This window comes from Lissotriton vulgaris, chromosome 5 (genome assembly GCF_964263255.1).
Source record: "Lissotriton vulgaris chromosome 5, aLisVul1.2, whole genome shotgun sequence".
NCBI lineage: Eukaryota > Metazoa > Chordata > Amphibia > Caudata > Salamandridae > Lissotriton > Lissotriton vulgaris.
The window spans coordinates 79,734,839-79,755,429 of record NC_141693.1 but is presented as its reverse complement, the minus strand read 5'-3'; the positions used below and the strand labels follow the sequence as shown (position 1 = coordinate 79,755,429).

The 20,591-nt window shown below is 44.7% G+C and overlaps 1 protein-coding gene across 1 annotated transcript in view; it reads right to left on the bottom strand.

Moving 5' to 3' along the window:
• The window catches only part of LOC147710245 (E3 ubiquitin-protein ligase TRIM39-like), a 192,724-nt gene that overhangs the window by 63,232 nt on the left and 108,901 nt on the right, over positions 1–20,591 (bottom strand). Inside the window, exon 4 of the mRNA XM_086920919.1 lies at positions 7,114–7,136. Coding sequence (XP_086777045.1) covers positions 7,114–7,136 — 23 coding nt within the window. The remainder of the gene's footprint in view (positions 1–7,113; positions 7,137–20,591) is intronic.

The window sequence follows — 20,591 nt, the reverse complement described above, 5'->3', positions numbered from 1 at the left end:
CGCTCATTCATATCTGTAAATCCATAAAAACCTACTCTCCTTCAATCACCTAAAAATTATGAATTATTCCCACATTTAGAAAAAGTTGTAAAGGTGGTTGTACTTTTCCTGTTTTGCCCCAAAGCTCTGGAATATTTTCTCATTACATCTTAGCTCTGTCCCTTCACATTTGTGCTTTAGACAGAACCTAAAAAAACAGCTTTTTAGGCAATTTCTTGGCTAATTCGTCTGTCATCTTTTTAATAATGGTTCCTGTAGTGTCTTGTGTATTATTGCGCGTAGGACCACTATGGTCTCTGACGGACTCCATAGTCTAGCGATGTAAGTGATTGGGTGTGGTTGATAAAATTAATGATGCGGTATGTTTCAGTTAGAGGTTAGAGTCTGAGGAATAAAGACGTGTAATACCAGGCTCTGTGTGTGGTGTCATTCTTTTACATGCTACTGGGCCGGGGAGGATGTTATTACTGGTGACGAGATAGCGGATCAGTCAACCCGGCAACCAGAAGAGTCGAGAGAGTGCTCTCCCTGAGAGTTTGCCAAGGTTCTTCAAACTGGTCGTGCGTGCCACGTGTGCCTCAGTCGAAGTGAGAATCACTGTTTGGCGTATGTGGAGTCAAAGAGCAACTCTAGCCAGTGTAAGACCTTTGGAGAAGGTTAACGCCCTACGCAAAATTTCATTTGTCGTAGATCAGAAAATTGTTAATACGACCGAGATAAGAGGTAAGATGCCAGAACCGAACACGGAGTGGTCATTCATACAGAACACTATCGCTAAAGGCAGTGACAACCAGGTACTGAAAGAGCAACAAACAGTGACTGCACAGTGCAAAATAACAATGCGATCAGAAATAGATAGCGGGGCAGAAGTGCTAAAAGGCAGAGGAGGAATACTCCGGAGCCAGAACTCAAGAGCTCATCTGATGGGTACAACAAGCTAGACAATTGGCAAGAAACAACCTAGGCAATCATGAACTAGAGTTTAGTAATGAACACAGAAATATTAAAGGAAAAAGAGCTACCAGTAAAATCAGATTGATATTTATTACCACGTATATTAAAAAGGACATAAATTTCATATACACAAAATAATTTTAAATCATTGTACAAAAAACAATTCTATATCAAAAAAACAGTACAACACACAATTATTAACTAATCATAATAATAACTAGACCCTGTCTAGAGACCATCCTCCCAGCCCTCTTATAAGAGCTGGTCAGCACCGGAATCCAGGGGAACCACTGTAAATCTTGTTATCATTTCTCTAGAACCGTGCGTTACTGCAAACTCCATCACTGCTCTAGAACTTTGGAACACAGACCCCTCAAAAAATGTATCCGCGTCCCAGTGGTCATCTCTGTACATTGAAAGGAACCAACGCCATTGATTATTCTCCATCCACTTTTGACATTCGTGTAAGATGGATATACTTCTGTGTTGCGTTACTTCTTGTTCCCATAAATGTAATATATATATATATATCACCTACTGGCGGTCGCCAGTAGGTAGTTATAGTTAGGATCGTTTTCTATAGGAAATCCGCAACATTCTATTGGGAATAACTTTGGCGCCGGTTGAGGAATCTGCCTGTAATTTTCCTTAAATTTGCCTCGCTGCGCTCCGCTCCTTCCCTGAAAGTTTGGGGGGGGATTCGTCAAGCGGGGGCCGGGATAAAAGGGGGGTCCCAAAACGTGTTTTCCCATGTTAATTCCCTTAGGGCGGTTGGACTCACTTTTAGCCCTAACGGCTGAATGGATTTCCACAAAACTTGGCAAAATTGTAGGGACTGGTAGCCCGATGTGCCTTTGCTATGTCTCAAGATATGTGCTCCAGTGGATTTTGAGTAATTTAGGTTCAAAAAAATATATATATATCTGGGCTGAGCCTAACCACACATCTGATCTGATTGGCTGTCAGCACTTCATCCAAGAAGTGTTGGCAGCCATCTTGGGACCAATATACATGATAGCACCTCATTAAAAAGCATTGTAGTTAATAGAGGGTTTTAGGACTTTAGTTACATTATAAATCATTTGTTGATGGTACCATACTCATTTTAGGAATTGTGGTGTGTTCTAAGGTGATTTTACCATGTGAAAAAGCCTTCTGCTGTGATATCATGAATCATGTTTGAAAGAAAACTAATATCTCATGATTTTCCCACAGTGGTTTGGAAGGGGATCTATAAGCTAAACTGAAAGCATATTTTCTGTAAATTCATATTATCTTTCTCAGTCATGTGAGAATGAAGTCTGACATTCTCAGTAAAACATGTACATACAACAAGGACAGAGACTGTCAGTTGATTCCTTTGTGTTCTACTGCAGCCTCCTAGAGTGTTCTAAAGAACAACTAGAGCGCTAACAGTCCTACTTATTACAAAGGTATAGCACACCTGAAGCCATCGTGATGGGAATAAAGTGGTAACTCTTAAAACATTTAATTTAAAAAGGAACAAAATGAGGGGGTATATTATGCCATAGAAAGTATTATTAGTGCTTCAGAAAGAAAAATTAGGGATCATTTTGTGTGACTTCTCAAATCCTCTTCTATTTCATTAAAAAAAGTCTGACATGCAGACTGAAACATGCACTTTGAATACCAGCAGCAGACTTCCCTGGTGAGCAGTAGCTTTACTACAGTGATCTAATGAGCAACTAGAGTGCTAACATTCAGAATTTATGGGAAATGTGTAACACATCTGAATGCCTTCTTGATGGAACCAAAGTAAACAAGCATTGAAAATGCAATAGATCGCGCCCTCGTTTAAGTTAAAGCCATTCTGTTTGTAATGAGGTGGCTTTTTAGCTTTGCTTTTATTAGTGTTTTTTAAACTTTCATGTAAATAACATGCATCTGTATGCATATATGTATATGTATGCATGCATTTATATAGATATACAGATTATATATGTTTATATATGTATGTATATATATACATACACATACATATATAAATGCATATATATATATATATATATGTGTATATGTGTGCGTGTAGAGAGGTAGAAGTAGCGGTAGAGAGGTAGAGAGGTAGAGAGTAGTAGAGAGAAGTAGAGAGAGGTAGAGTAGAGAGCGAGTAATAGAGAGTAATAGAGAGTAGTAGAGAGTGAGTAGTAGAGAGTGAGTAGTAGAGAGCGAGTAGTAGAGAGCGAGTAGAGAGTTAGTAGTAGAGAGTAGTAAAGAGTGAGTAGTAGAGTAGTAGAGAGCGAGTAGTAGAGAGCGAGTAGTAGAGAGCGAGTAGTAGAGAGCGAGTAGTAGAGAGCGAGTAGTAGAGAGCGAGTAGAGAGTTAGTAGTAGAGAGTAGTAAAGAGTGAGTAGTAGAGTAGTAGAGAGTGAGTAGTAGAGAGTGAGTAGTAGAGCGTGAGTAGTAGAGCATGAGTAGTAGAGCGTGAGTAGTAGAGCGTGAGTAGTAGAGAGTGAGTAGTAGAGTAGTAGAGAGTAGTAGAGTAGTAGAGAATGAGTAGTAGAGAGTGAGTATTTGAGAGTAGTGGAGTAGGAGAGAGTAAGTAGTAGAGAGTAGTGGAGAATATTCCAAAGTTTGGCACAGCACCACTTGCACAATAAGTCCAATCAAATCATATCACTTCGAGTCCTTATTGAAGCGCTGAATCTTGGTGTATATTCAAATGCTTTTATTTTCCTTACGTTTAGGTACCACAGCCAGCTGAAACGTTTTGTTCTGTACAACAGAACTTCAGGGCGTTCTTATTTCCTTTAAGTTATGTCGGTATCCTGTTGTCATATAACTAGATATTTCTTCCAAATGTTAGACGAGACGTAAGTACATTCTTATTCAAAGTGACTAGGTATCAATTTTACCCACACAATTCGGGCAGACTGGAGTAATTTATAGCATCCTCAAAGTCAGTCTTTCAAAAATTCCAAAGTATAGGACATGATAATCCAAATCCAAATGTTTCTCAAGAAAAGTCATTTTCAATCGTTCGGAATATCGGTGTTTGGGCAGATATGACCCAGGGACCCCCAGTATGCAAGGGGAATTAGTTCCCCCTCTTCAAGCATGCACGGGGCTGCGTTGCAGAGAGGTGTAAAAAAGGGTGTGGCCTCATTACACCTCTCTGCAATCCAGCCCCCTGGCGCATACTGGAGGCTCCTGGTGGGCTAGTTGGCCCCCAGGGACCCCTAGTATACAAGGGGAATTAGTTCCCCCTCTTCAAACATGCACGGGGGCTGCGTTGCAGAGAGGTGTAAAAAAAGGGTGTGGCCTCATTACACCTCTCTGCAATGCAGCCCCCTGGCGCATACTGGAGGTTCCAGGTGGGCTAGTTGGCCCCCAGTATGCAAGGGGAATTAGTTCCCCCCTCTTCAAACATGCACGGGGGCTGCGTTGCAGAGAGGTGTAAAAAGGGGCGTGGCTTCATTACACCTCTCTGCAATGCAGTCCCCTGGCGCATACTGGAGATTCCTGGTGGGCTTTCAGGTCTTATATAGTTAGGAATTAGCATTAAAAAAAACTTTGAAATTCACTGAAAAAAACATAGGTTTCAGGCCTTATATAGTTAGGAATTAGCATTTAAAAAACCTATGAAATTCAGTGAAAAAACCATAGGTTTGACACCAGTTATAGTTAGCTGGAAATTTTACTGACATAAAACCATTGAACACAGGAGCCACCAACCAGAGTGCCGGGGCACACAGGAGCCACCAACCAGAGTGCCGGGGCACACAGGAGCCACCAACCAGAGTGCCGGGGCACACAGGAGCCCCCAAACAGAGTGCCGGGGCACACAGGAGCCCCCAAACAGAGTGCCGGGGCACACAGGATATTTAACAACAAGGGGTGATGATGGACAGAGTTTCTGAATTAAGCAGAACACTCTCACCCAGTCAAGAGATCAGGGCTAGATCCAACGCCGTTTTTTAGCTCACTGCACCATCCCAGCTCAGAACCTGGCTATATGCAAATTAGTCTGTTCCTGTCCCAGTGCATGATGGGAACAGGGCAAACCAAACTACCAAGCCAATTCTTACAATGGGAAGGAAACAAGCTTCCGGGAACCGGTTTCTGGCATTTCAGCCGTCGTCGGCCCGGCTTGCTTGAATCCTGATGATGCAATGAGCAAGGGACTCACATCTGAGTATACCCACACAGGAGCCACCAACCAGAGTGTCAGGGCACACAGGAGCCCCCAACCAGAGTGCCAGGGCACACAGGAGCCCCTAACCAGAGTGCCAGGGCACACAGGAGCCCCCAACCAGAGTGCCAGGGCACACAGGAGCCACCAACCAGAGTGCCAGGGCACACAGGAGCACCTAACCAGAGTGCCAGGGCACACAGGAGCCCCTAACCAGAGTGCCAGGGCACACAGGAGCCCCTAACCAGAGTGCCAGGGCACACAGGAGCCCCCAACCAGAGTGCCAGGGCACACAGGAGCCCCCAACCAGAGTGCCAGGGCACACAGGAGCCCCCAACCAGAGTGCCAGGGCACACAGGAGCCCCCAACCAGAGTGCCAGGGCACACAGGAGCCACCAAGCAGAGTGGCTATGCAAACTAAGGTCAGCGGTCAAAAGCCATGTTTCCACGATTAGGGTCAGCTGTCTGGTTCACCAGACACGGACCAGATGACTGAAGGCCTGGCAGATAGTTCAGGACTGTTAGTGCTGCTAACCAGAGTGCCTATGCCCACTGGAGCTTCTGTCCAGAAGGCTCAAGACCCTAGCGCCACTGATACACCTTACTTTGTCGAACTGTCAAAGGTTAGTGCATCCCGACACAGGCTTACAGAGTGTAGACTCCTGTAAAACAATGCCGGACTCAAATGGTGCAGGCTTACAGGATGTAGACTCTGTTTATACCAAGCATGGCATGGTAGAGACTTAGAGTGTGGGAGCCCTGAACTGTGCAATCTCTCAGGCCCTATCCCTAATATATAACTGTGTGCCTCGTCATTTCTGGAGTCCTGGATTTAGGGCCAGACACTGATCTGTGCAAGTTCTGTCTCCCTGATGAATGGACTCTGGCGGATCACCGGAGCTGAAGGGACTACGGTGACAGCAAAACGAGGACTAGAGGCGGTGACAAGAATTGGATCGTTCATCCGCAGCTTTCACGGCTTTTATCTCCGCAAAGAGTCCAGACTCTGGGGATAAGATGAGGATCCCGATGTGGGTGACCGGTCAGACCGGTCAAACAGATCACACGAGCTGGTGACACTGGAATCCTGTGCTGGGGCCGACATCCCCAGACAGCCCGTGTTCGGGCACCAGAGACAGCTGGAGCGAGCAGAGGTGAGTGACGCAGGCGTGAACAGGAAGGTAGGTGCGCTCAGATGCATTCATGGGACAATCCTACCACCTCTCTTCGCTACACAGACCACGAGCAACAGTCCGGCAACGCCAGACTGGAGATGTTTGGTGGTAAAGTTTTGGAGGGATGTAATGTTGATGATGCTACTGAGCATGCGCAGCACCATGGTTCAGGCCATTTCAGACGCCAGTGGTCACCCTTGGATCTGCTCCCATTGGTTCAATCCGTGTGATGTCATTGATGAAGTTAATTACTAAAAGCCTGCACAGGAGGTGCCTAACATGTGAGCCAGGTAGTGAGTGCCTTTCATTCCAGCACCGCGGTCAGACGCAACAGCTTCCACTAGACTTGACTCCAGACTGTGAGGGGCACCTCTTAGGATTGGAGCGAACGCACCAAAGATGGAGCCTGAATATGGATTTAATGAATTTCCAATTACGATTGGGAGCACTGAAGGGATGTTTTAATTGTGGTCGGGGCATCTTTTTGAGCAACTCTGAATTGAGGAAAACCTGAGGGGGCCTCCCAGAATGTACTTGAGGTTTCCGTGCGATCAGGGCACTTTTCTGAGGACTTCAGGTAGGTTTACAAGATTTGGGAGGTCAGAAGTTTATTATTGTAGCAATTATTTCAGGGCTCAGTGAAGTTTCCTGAGGGCTCAGAAGGATTTTGGAAAATTAAGGAAGTTTACAAGGGAATCGAAATAATTTTTCAGACACAAAGTGATTTTATGGAGATCCGACTCTAGTACTTTGTGTGACCTCAGTAGTGGCATTCACACTGCAGCAGGGAGACCTGCTCCTTACACACTGAGAGGAGGATAATAAACCAGCCTTACCTGCTCAGGGTGCTTTTGACATCCTGCAAAACAGAGAAACAAACAGAAAAATCAGTTACCACAGGAGATTTTAATATGTGGCAGTATTTATAGGAGGGAAACACCTCAATCTATAGATTGGAGACATTAAGGAGCTATTCCTGTTCTGCCTGTAATCATGTGACTGGAGTCGTGTAATAGCACAGTCTGTAATATTGTGACTGGTCACATGACACAGCATAGGGTGTGGGATCACATGATTAAGCACAGAACGTGACATTCTGAACATGGTGACATCCCATTACATGGCAGAAAATGATATCCTTAATGGGAATCACAAACCATAGCACATTCTGATAATATGAATGGGGTCATGTCACGCATTGTATGATGTTTTCAACATGGTCACATGACACAGCAGTGGGTGATACGAATGACTTCACATTACACAGTCTTTTATATCCAATAGTATAAGGTTTCACAAAAGGAGAAATAAGGGTTATAACAGTATCACAGCTCATGACAGACATCATGAAACAGTTCTTTCAGAAAATTCAGCCTTTATTCTCTTTTCTGGAACTTTAAACTCAAGGACAGGGACACACAAGGACACAGCCAACACACTTCATCCCTGAACATAGGGACTTCAGGGCTGTGGTAAAACATATAAATAAACACTTTAGACTAGATTAATCTAACAAATAGCATTCTCAGATTACAATAACAGAAAATCATATAGACAACAAAAGCCGACATGAATTCTAAAACGTTTAGAAGATTTTTCTATATACAAAGATTAAGCCCATATTATGTCCGAAATACTAAATGTAACTAACATAATGAGTCAGATGGCATGAATTTTCAAGTCATCCAGATATAATTATTACCAGAAGGTAACAAAGAAGAAAAGTCAGCATATGGAGATGTAAGGCGGTGACAATGTCTCTAGAGTAGAATTAACAGAAAGCTTCTTAAACTGCCTAAACGTATTGGGTAGCTACCAACAAGATTCGAAAGACTATTGATCGTACAATAATAATTACATACTGTTGAATGAAATAGAACAGTCTAAATGCCATCTGACAAGAGTGTATGGCTACAAGAATATAAACATTTAGGAAGTATACGCACTAAAAAGGTATTCAGATAAAGTGGTGAAATTCATTTAGTCCCTGGTCCAATGTACATAACCGTGAAATCCATTTTGTTTCACATTGTCTAAGTAGACGTTCCTTACTCTTTAACATATATATATATGGATGAAGGCTTTGCTGGTGATGTGCTGACTCAGTGGAAACTAGACCAATTGGTGGTTAGGTCAAATAAGGGATACATGGCAGAATGTTTACATAAACAGAGGCTATTTGCAAAGACAGTGTCTGCATCAACACAATCAAGCACAGACATTCAATCTCTTACACTCAATAAATATTATTGTGTATAAACATGTTATGATGTTTTGGAATCATTATGAAGACATGGTTGAATACCACAGGAAGGTTGTTATTATCATATTGGCATTTTACCATTTGAGATAATATGAGATTTAGGTTTGTATACAGAAAAACCTTGTAAATGTTTTAGAATTCAGGTTGTGTCTGCATGGTTATTTTTTGTTACATTATTCTAAAGTGTTTATTACCTACTGGCGGTCGCCAGTAGGTATATATAGTTAGAATTTTCAAAAATCCCATAGAGAAAAAATCCTATGTCTAATAACTTTGGCGTTTGTGGACGGAATTGGCTGAAATTTTCAGGAAAATGGAACATTTTGTTTCTGAGCAGCCCCTGATAATTTGGGGGGGTTTCATCAAGGGGGGCCGAGAAAAAAGGGGGGTCCCAAAACGCTTTTTTCCCATGTTAATTTCCATAGGGCGGTTGGCCTCACTTTTAGCTCGAACGGCTGAATGGATTTGCACGAAACTTGGCAAAATTGTAGGGACTGTTAGCCCGATGTGCCTTTGCTAGGTCTCAATATATGTGCTCCAGTGGATTTTGAGTAATTTAGGTTCAAAAAAAGATATATATCTGGGCGGAGCCTAACCACACATCTGATCTGATTGGCTGTCAGCATTTCATCCAAGAAGTGTTGGCAGCCATCTTGGGACCAATATACATGATAGCACCTCATTAAAAAGCATTGTAGTTAATAGAGGGTTTTAGGACTTTAGTTACATTATAAATCATTTGTTGATGGTACCATACTCGTTTTAGGAATTGTGGTGGGTTCTTAGGTGATTTTACCATGTGAAAAAACCTTCTGCTGTGATATCATGAATATTGTTTGAAAGAAAACTAATATCTCATGATTTTCCCACAGTGGTTTGGAAGGGGATCTATAAGCTAAACTGAAAGCATATTTTCTGTAAATTCACATTATCTTTCTCAGTCATGTGAAAATGAAGTCTGCCATTCTCAGTAAAACATGTACATCCAACAAGGACAGAGACTGTCAGTTGATTCCTTTGTGTTCTACTGCAGCCTCCTAGAGTGTTCTAAAGAACAACTAGAGCGCTAACAGTCCTACTTATTACAAAGGTATGGCACACCTGAAGCCATCTTGATTGGAATAAAGTGGTAACTCTTAAAACATTTCATTTAAAAAGGAACAAAATGAGGGGGTATATTATGCAATAGAAGGTATTATTAGTGCTGCAGAAAGAAAAATGAGGGCACATTTTGAGTGACTTTTCAAATCCTCTTCTATTTCATTAAAAAATTCTGACATGCAGTCTCCCAAAATGGCCACCAGAGACAAAAGAGCCCAAATGTAGCCCAAATATCACCCAGATGTAGCCCAAGTATAGCCCAATGACAGAATGTCCCAGAGTGTTCTAAAGAACAACTAGAGCGCTAACAGTCTTACTTATGACAAAAGTATGGCACACCAGAAGCCATCTTGATTGGAATGAAGTGGTAAGTCTGAAAACACTCAATTTAAAAAGGAACAACATGAGGGGGTTAATTTTGCCATAGAAAGTATGATTAGTGCTTCAGAAAGAAAAATTAGGGATCATTTTGAGTGACTTCTCAAATCCTCTTCTATTTCATTAAAAAAATTCTGACATGCAGACTGAAACATGCACTTTGAATACCAGCAGCAGACGTCCCTGGTGAGCAGTAGCTTTACTACAGTGATCTAATGTGCAACTAGAGTGCTAACATTCAGAATTTATGGCAAATGTGTGACACATCTGAATGCCTTCTTGATGGAACCAAAGTAAACAAGCATTGAAAATGCAATAGATCTCGCCCTCGTTTAAGTTAAAGCCATTCGGTTTGTAATGAGGTGGCTTTTTAGCTTTGCTTTTATTAGTGTTTTTTCAACTTTCATGTAAATAACATGCATCTGTATGCATATAAGTATATGTATGCATGCATTTATGTTTGTATTTATATAGATATACAGATGATATATGTTTATATATGTATGTATATATATATATATATATATATATTCACTGAAAAAACCATAGGCTATAGACCATATATAGTTAGGAATTCGCATTTACAAAACCTTATTTTACTCACACAAAACCATTGAAATTCCATATATAGTTAGTTGCACTAACTATATATCGCGCACCCGCAATCCACTGCTGATGTCACATATTACATCATTCATGACATGGTCAGTGACATCACTGATGACATCACTGATGACATCTCAAATGACATCACTGATGACAACATCCAGTGACTGTATGTTTCTGTAAAGTTAAAATATGTCTTACATATTGAAGAATGAGTGGATGTATAAGTGTCTGGATGAAGGATTTAGTAGGTGCATGACTGACTGTATGAGTGAGTGATTAAATGTGTCTCACTGAGTGCATGGGTTAGTGACTAAACTGTCTTAATTTGTGCATCATTATGTCTGTTGTTCTGTAAACTGTTGCATGTGTTGATAAGTAGCTATATGAGTAACTATATGGGTTATTGATTGGTTGCCCAAGTATTTGTATGGGAGACTGAGTGTGTGTGTGGGTGGCTGGGAGGTGTATGACTCTGTGCATAGATGTGTGAGCAGTTGATTCACTAGATGCATGGTTTCAAAAGTGCATGTGGAAACAGCTGTATGGGCGGTTGACTGTGTGCATGAGTGTATTGGTGAGTGAATGGATATCTCAGTGCTACATGTCAAAGTAAGTACATATGTAAAACACAGTACATGTGAGAGTTGACATATATAAATAACTGTGCATAAGAGCCAGTGAATGTGTGAGTGGCTGTATGGATCATTGTGAACTTGTATCAGGGATTGTATAAGAGAGTAAATATGTGTTAGTATATGTTTGAATAAGTAAAGTTTGTATAACTGTATAGTTGAGGAAATGGAGGTGTGATTGATTCTTTGCATGACTGACTAGGTGTGTGAGTAACTCCATGGATGAGTGACATTCTGTGAGTGTCTGTTTACACTGATTGTATCTAAGGTTATATTAGAGTCTGAAGAGGTTCATCGTATTATCACATGAATGATATCATCAGTGATGTGATCAGTAATGTCAAATGAGATGTCATCAGTGATGTCATCAGTGATGTCATTTGAGATGTCATCAGTGATGTCATTTGAGATGTCATCAGTGATGTCATCAGTGATGTCATTTGAGATGTCATCAGTGATGTCATTTGAGATGTCATCAGTGATGTCATCAGTGATGTCACTGACCATGTCATGAATGATGTAATATGTGACATCATCAACAGTGGATTGCGGGTGCGCGATATATAGTTAGTGCAACTAACTATATATGGAATTTCAATGGTTTTGTGTGAGTAAAATAAGGTTTTGTAAATACGAATTCCTAACTATATATGGTCTATAACCTATGGTTTTTTCAGTGAATATATATATATATATATATATATATATATATATATATATGTTTTACAACAGCCCTGAAAAGGCCCCTATGTTCTGGGACGAAACGCGTTGGCTGTGTCCTTAGATGTGTCAGTGTCCTTGATTTTAAAGTTCAAGAAAAGAGAATAAAAGATGAATTTTCGGAAAGGACTCAGTTTGTGATGTCTGTTGCATGTGCTGTGATACGGTTATAACCCTTATTTCTCCTTTTGTGAAAAATTATCCTATTGGACATAAAAAGGTGTAATGTTGGAGTATGCTTCTTTCACACTTTAGCATTTGTCAATTTTATGGTCACGTTGAATGATAGGTCAAAGATCAAGCATACTGTCTGATTAGGGGAACTATACAGAGTTCAGTGAAAACTATATCACAATCGTTCTGGTCTGTCGTTGTTTACTACATGTCACAGTCTGATACTCTAATAAAAGTGAAAGACAATGTTTTCACACAATATTCTGAAAAAGATCACATGAACCAGCACAGTCTACGGTTTTCAGAATGAGGTCACATCTCACAGTCTGTTATATTGTAAATAGGGTTGCATGACCCCGTATGTCTGTTATATTCTAATCAGTGTCGCATGACCCCCATACATGGTGAATGTCATAATATTACGAAATATGAATGATTCCCATCCATAACAGATGTTGATCTTCTAGGTGATATCCCAACACTGAGAAGTACATCGCCCCCTTCCAGGGTGAAGTCTGCCTTGTGGGGTCATCAGCAAAGATGCCTGGTGACAGAGAAGCAGTGCAAGGAAAGTGGTTCATAATCTGGTGGAGATACTGCATCTACCTCGACACAGGAGTCCAGCTCACTGAGCAGAAGAGGTACTAGACGAGTGACCTGCAGGAGCAGGAATGAACAGAAGGAGCATTAGAAAAGTGCCCGAAGAATGGAGGCATGAGCAGAAGGAGTACTAAAAGACTGCCGAAGGCAGGAGGTAAGAGCAGACAGGGCACTAAACGAGTGCCATATGGGAGAAGGTACGAGCAGAAGGGGTACTAGACGAATGCCCTGCAGGAGAAGGTTTGAGCAGAAGGGGTACTAGAAGAGGCCGTACAAGAGAAGGTATCAGCATAAGGTGTTCTAGAAGAGTGCCCTGCAGGAGGAGGTGCAAGCAGAGGGTTTACGAAGAGGTAATACAAAGTTTAATAGGACAATTATTCATAAAACATTCTAAAACAATAAAACAACCGTACGTTCTAAAATTGCTTTAGGACACACACTGGCCACCCTGACACGGTCCACCCATCCTTACAACTCTTTTTGGACTGTCTGTATAAAACTTGTAATTCCCACTGGCACATCGAGATAACGCATTTTGGACAGCAGAGCCATAGTCTCCAGCCTTTGATGTGTCACAATGGTATTAAAAACGTAGTAGGAGCAGACATTTTAAAAACACAGTTCTTAAGTACACGAGACAAGGAGCATTTTACATTCAGAGGACATGTACAAAATCCATTACCATTCCTAATCACATCGCACCAGGTACGGGATGAAAAGAAGGGGTTACGCCCCACTCACTTTTAAAAGGTTGTTTCGGAATCTGGGCCAAATAGGGGAAGACCATGTCCTGGCCAAGGGTATTTAATGAGCGGCTGATCAAAGACTCTCTTAGATAGTCCAGGTCTAAAGAAATCGTGACCTTCCCACAGAATCTCTCAAAGCTAGCTTTGCCTGTGGAAAAATCTCTGGACGTGGGAGTTCACCAACAGATTCCATGAACCCAGATTCAGTTTTCTCCTTATCCCCTGAACCATGGTTTCTGAGCCTCCCGAGTACTGCCCCCTGCAAAAAAGTTCCAATCACAAGAGGGGTCAAGGGCAAGTTCCTCTGCTTCATGCCCACAGCGAGGGATTTTTCCTTCGTACGCCTTCATTAGGGGAGTGAGGGCCAAACCTCCACATTTCAAGTTAAATCTGACAAGACCACCAGCTTGTAGCATGGACTTTTGCTTGACGCACCCCATATGTGTCCAGTTTTAAGCTCCTTTTAAAGGACATACGTAGATATTTATAAGAATTCCCTACTTCCACATTTCGGGCATTCAGGTACCGTTTAAAGTTAATCACTTTTTCCCCTAAGACCAGGACCTTGGTTTTCTCCAAATTAATTTTCAAGGAGTTCTACCGGCTATACGCTGTCAGAGAATCCAGTTTTCTCTGCAGACCGGTCGGGGTATAATCCAGCAGATCCAAGTCGTCTCCATGCAGTGGACAAGGGATATGCGGTTTCCCAACTTTGGGGGGGAAATTAATTTGTTAGACTTATAGCTGCCAACAGATCTGCAAGAGATATACTAAAAAGTCAGTGGCGTCAGACACACCCTTGCCGGAGGCCAGTCTGTATGGTGATAACCTTCGATTGATCAAGCTCAGCTTGTGCCCTTGTAGAGCTTGTAGTGCACTAAAAAGGTCTGTTGGAAGCTTCCAGGAGTCTAGTTTTCCCCAGGAGTCCCCAGTCTACTCTGTCAAAAGCTGTCCGGAAGTCAACAAACCAGCAACGTAGCCTTTGCTTCACTTCAAGGGCCTTCCGAATGATGGCCCAGTGAGCACAACAATGGTCTATGGTCGAGTGGCCCTCCCGAAATCTACCTTGCTCGAGCGGTCCGATCTTATGTTCATATGCCCAGTCATCCAACCATGTAAGTAGGATTTTTGAGAAGACCTTAACCGAAGGATCCAAATGGCGGATGAGTCTCCAATGTAAGGGGTCAGAACCATTCCCCTTTTTAAAAAATTGTTTTCCCTATTGAACCCCTCCATAATGGGGAAAACGTGGTGGCCAGTTGAAGCTATCCAACATAATAAAAAGGGAGTACACCCTTGCCCATCAGTCACTATTAGACTCAATTAACACTGCCGGGTTACTATCAGGACCTGCGGCTCTTGACAGCTTAATACGATCAATTACCACCATTACTTCCTTCACAGAAAACCAGGAGATGGGCAGATTCTTCTATTTAGGACTGACTGTAAGAGGAGGCCTACCTTACAAATCACCCAAATATGCTGCCAAGACATTCTCAGCAATCAAACACGTGAGGGTCCACCCAGGTAAGCCGCAAGATTTGTTTACCTTCAATATATTATCCCATTTGCTATTTTAGAAGGGGGCATTTCTCCCTTTAATCAATTGCTTGTATTGACTCTTTAGCCTTTGAAGCTCCAGGTTGAAATTGCCATCTTGACGTAACCTAACTTGTTTAGCGGTCATTGTCACCAGGCTTTTCATTCGCTGACAAGCAAAATCGAAAGAGCCCTTCCCATTAGTATGGCAGGTTACGTGTAACACCGCCCCGCGCCCCCCACCCCTTCCCCTTCCCCTTTTAAGATTTACATGTTTGCAGGCCAACATGTTAACCAAGATCTAGATAAAACCAAAAGATTTTTTTTCTTGGCTCACCAAGAAAACCTCAATGCTTTCTGCTAATTGATTTGCTGCTAAAAGTTGTATAGTTTAGGTAAAGGCAAGTTTGAAGTCTCTGTGGAAAAGATACCCCCAGAAGTAGCACCTTCTCCACCGCCACTAACTCCTGAAAATATAAACTGCTGAAGTGGCACAATGATCGCCCCCCCCCCCTATTTTGCTACTTTAAAGTCTACATAGAAATCACACTGCAGGGAAGAGCATATAGTAAATTGGGCCATCCAAATGACCCTGCCGAAACGTTGCAGCCTCTGGGCTGTAATTTTTAAAATGACCAATCAGAGACCACGACATTACCAGCAGCCAATGGCTCAAAGCCTAAGCCTCTCACTTGAATGAACCAGACGGATAGGATGCTGGAGGAATACGATAACAGTCCAGTAAGTCTTTCATCTGAATGTCCACCAGGCCAGGTTACAAAGGAGCATTAAAATCCCCAGCCAGACGGATTACTGCTTCAGAAATGTTCCCAGTAATTCCTGCAAACATTGATCAAAGGGCTCCAGCCAATCATTCTCTCTGCGGTATAGTACTCTATGAATATATCCATTTTTCAGTATAAAACAGTGACAAGCATTATTGTTCAAGCCAAGTTCAACCACAGAGTGCTGCATACCACTAAACAAATTAATAACATCCAATGTTTTATCATCACCTTGGTAGGCATTAGGGTTAATACCCCCGCAGAGGCTCGACCCTCCCTCGTTTAGAGCCTTTACTGTACATAACTACAAAGACTTCCAACGTTTTATCCGCTCTCACACAGACCGTCTGAAGGAACAGAAACAGGATAGGGTTAGATTCTTTTTCCCAGGTCACCGCTCTAAGACGCTCAGACCTGTGAAAGTTCCATCCCAGGATTCTCAGATCCAGAGAGGACTCCTCCCTCTATGGCCCACTTGGCCAGACCTCCCATTCCCATGTATGGGGGGAGCTGCATCAGGGGCAAATCTATTTCCCCGCTCCCATTCTGGGACCTCCTCCTGTTCTTTTGATCTGTCATTTGGGAATAGCACCCTCAAATTCTTGGGGGCCTGTCTATCTGCGTTACTTTCATGCCAGCTGGCCCCACCCTATCCCAGGGATAAGCTAGAATCCGAGCCAGCCCCGCCAGGCAGATTTTCAAAAGTGGAGCCGTTTGAACCAGTCGATCGTCTTGGGCTTCTCACCAATCGAACATCTGACCTCTGAGCCAGCATTGGCGAGTTCACCTTCTGCTTTTGCTACAAAAAGACTGATGCAAGGAGAGGAGAAAAACCACTCTTGATAGTTCCCTCCCTTGCTCCGCCCTGGAACTCCCCAGAGGCTCGTTCAGAGGATATCCCAGAAAGCGAAGGAATTTGCTAAAAGATGTTAAGGACTTTAGAGCGATTCAGGGGTGTCATTTTCTAGCTTATTTTCCACGACGAATGACATCCACAACAGGACATGGGGCCTCGGCTCAAGCTTAGTACAGTGACAGCAGTCACTATACTCTTCATTCTGGCTCCTGGTACCATAGGTTCCATCTCCCCGGCAGGCACTGGGGTGGCTTTACGCGCAGTAGCACAAGCCTTTGTTGGCTGGGGTCTCCCAGCTGACCGTGTGCTTTTGATTCTTCCTGAGAAGAAAGATCTGAGGTTCCTGTTGTACCGCCAGGCGGAGAGTCTGCCCTGCGGCCAGATTGGGCCACGTCACCCTTTTGTTGCGGGCACTCTTTTCTTACCTCAACCTCTCGCTCCTCTGCCCACCCTTGGTTCTAGTGGTCTGCATTCTTTTTATTCCTCTATACCGCTGGGAAAGATAATAGATCAAGGAGAACTTGGGAAGGGGGTCGATGTGCTGCTTTTTCCCCGATTAACATTGGGTGCTTTGATATATAAATTGAGCCCCTCGAGTTTAGTAAAGCCCCTCCACCTTCTGATGTGGTAGGCCTTTAAACAAAGCCTCCCCGGGATAAGATACCTTGGTTTCCATACCCTCCCTTGCCCCATGCAAACCTTTATCAGGACTGCACAGCTCTGTCAGAATACCTTTCAGATACTTTGATTGAACCTCCTGCTTTGAGCGAACAACCACCAGGGTTTCTAAAATGCAGTGCTCCAGACCACCCACAGCACTGACACATCCCCAGCACACACATCCCAGGGGAGAAAAGGCAGGTGCCTGGGTGGTACCTGCATACAACCATTGTTGTGGGACTAACCTTTAAGGCCCCGGGGGAGCTGGCCTGATGCTCAGGAGGGTCACCAGGCCGACTGGTAAACAAAGAGTCACCCAGGGATCTTGGCTTCAGTAACAAGATACATTAAGTCTAATTAACAAGTTTGTTGGTTCTCTGGGAAAACCTTTTCACTCATGTTTTATCGAGGTTTTACGCCTGCTTGAAAATCTGCACGGTCTTCAAAAGACACCCTAATGTCAATTACAATGCCTGTAGGCTTTAGTTAAATGTCTGGAATGTTCTTGTGAAAGGCAGTAGGCCTTTATCAATCAATCAAATTAGAGTACTTGTAGAGCGCGCTACTTACCCGTGAGGGTCTCAAGGCGCTGAGGGGAGGGGGTGCTGCTACTGCTCGAAGAGCCAGGTCTTGAGGAGTCTTCTGAAGGTGAATAGGTCTTGGTGCTGTCGTGGTAGGGTGGGTGTGGTGGGTGTTCCATGTCTTGGCGGTGAGGGAGGAGAAGAATATGCCACCGGAGGTTGTTCGTTGGATGCGGGGGACAGTGGCGAGGGCGAGGCTAGCGGAGCGGAGCTGGTGCGTGGTGGTGTAGAAGCTGAATCTGTTAAGGTAGGCTGGTCCGGAGTTGTGGAGTGCTTTGTGTAAGTGGGCGAGGAGCTTGAAGGTGATCCTCTTGTCGACGGCGTGCCAGTGTAGGTCTCTCAGGTGGGAGGTGATGTGGCTGCGTCGGTGGACATTGACGATTAGTCGGGCGGAGGAGTTTTGGATGCGCTGTAGTCGTAGGTGTTGTAGGCATTTGGCTGGGATTCTTGTGTAGAGTGTGTTGCTGTAGTCCAGTCTGCTGCTGACGAGGGCATGTGTCACCGTTCTTCTTGTTTCTGTCGGGATCCACTTGTAAATCCTGCAGAGCATGCGGAGGGTGTTGTAGCATGAGGAGGAGATGGTGTTGACCTGTGTAGCCATGGAGAGGGAGGACTCTAGGATGAATCCTAGGTTGCGTGGATGGTCAGTGGGTGTCTGTGCTGTTCCCAGTATGGTTAGCCACCAGAGATGTCCCAGGCTGAGGGGGTGGGTCCGAGGAGGAGTACCTCCGTCTTGTCAGAGTTCAGTTTCACACAGTTGCTCCTCATCCAGTTGGCGACGGCCTTCATTCCCTCGTGGAGGTTGGTTTTGACAGTGTGGGTCCTTGGTGAGGGAGAGGATGAGCTGGGTGTCATCGGCGTAGGAGATTATGTTGAGGTCATGCTGACGGGCCACTTGTGTGAGGGGGGTCATGTAGATGTTGAACAGCGTCAGGCTGAGGGATGAGCCCTGGAGGACGCCGCAGATTAGGTCGGTTGCTTCGGATCAGAAGGGTGGGAGGCGGACGCTCTGGGTTCTGCCGGAGAGGAAGGACGTGGTCCAGTCAAGGGTCTTGGATTCCGGCTTCTAGGAGGCGTGTCTTTAGAGTGCGATGGCAGACCATGTCGAAGGCGGCCGACAGGTCCAGAAGGATGAGGGCTGATGTTTCACCGTTGTCTAGTTGGCACCTGATGTGGTCTGTGGCGGCGATGAGGGCTGTCTCTGTGCTGTGGTTTTGTCTGAATCCGGACTGGGACGGGTCCAAGAGGTTGTTGTCTTCGAGGTGGCGGGCCAATTTTCTCGATGACCTTTGCCAGGAACGGGAGCAGGGAGATGGTCCGGAAGTTCTTGAGGTCCTTCGGCTTCTTGAGGAGGGCGCTGATTTCGGCGTGCTTCCAGCTTTCCGGTAATGTCGCTGTTTCAAAGGAGATGTTGATGACCTTCCGTAGTTTGGGTGCGATGGCTGCATCTGCTTTGTTGAATACGTGATGTGGGCACGGGTCTGACGGAGATCCTGAGTGGATGGAGTTCATGACCTTGCGTGTCTCAGTCGTTGACGTTGAACCAGGAGGTCAGGCGGATGGCACTGGTGGTGTTCACAGGGGAGGTGGAGTCTGGCTTAGTCAGGGTGGTTGTGGTGTTGAAGCGGTCGTGGATGTCAGCGATCTTGCGGTGGAAGAAGATGGCCAGCGAGTCGCACAGTTGTTGTGAGGGCGGGAGGTCGTTGGCGTTGGGTTGCAGAGTTCCTTTACGATGCTGAAGAGCTCTTTGCTGTCATGTGCGTTGTTATACAAGCGGTCTTTGAAGGAGGATCTCTTGGCTAATCTGATGAGGTGGTGATGTCTGCGGGTGGCGTCCTTGTGGGCTGCAAGGTTGTCTGGTGTGAGTTCGTGGAGCCATATTTTCTCCAGTTACCGGCATGCACGTTTGGAGGTCTGGAGCTCATTGATGAACCAGGTGGCTCTCTTGCTGGTGTGGCTGTTAGGGGGTTTCTTGAGCGAGCGAGGGTGTTGGCACAGTCGTCGATCCACTATCTGAGGTTGCGGGCTGCAGCGTCTGGGTTGGTGGGGGTCGGTGGGTGGGTTCTGGTAGAGGGTGGTGATCAGCCGGTCTTCAGTGACTTTGTTCCAGCAGCAGTGAGGCAGCTGTTGGTTGTGGTGGTGCGTGGTTGGTTTCTTGAAGGTGAAATGAATGCAGCGGTGGTCGGTCCGGTGGTGTGGTCTAAGGTGACGTGGGTGCCCGAGGAGAAGACTGGGTCCAGCGTGTGGCCAGCGGCGTGGGTGGGTGCGGTGGTGAGTTGTTTGAGGCAGAGGCTGGTGATCAGGGTGGCGGAGTTGGCGTCGTTGTTGCTGGAGGTTGAAGTTCAGGTCCCCGAGGAGGATGTAGTCCGTGGAGGCGAGTGCACGGGTGCTGGCGTGGTCGGCGATGGAGTCGCTGAACTGAGCCTGGAGTCCAGGGGGGGTCTATAGATGAGTGTTCCACTGAGGGTGGTGTTGGGGGGGTCGGTGTGGATCCGGAATTGCAGGTGTTCGGTGGTGTAGAGGGTGTAGTCTGCGCGGGTGGCGACCTTGAAGTTGGACTTGTGGACGATGGCTATTCCTCCTCCGGTTTTGTTGGCGCGATCCCTGCGGGTGATCTTGTAGCGTCCAGGATGGCTATGGCGATGTTGGGTGCCGAGGAGTCGTTCCACC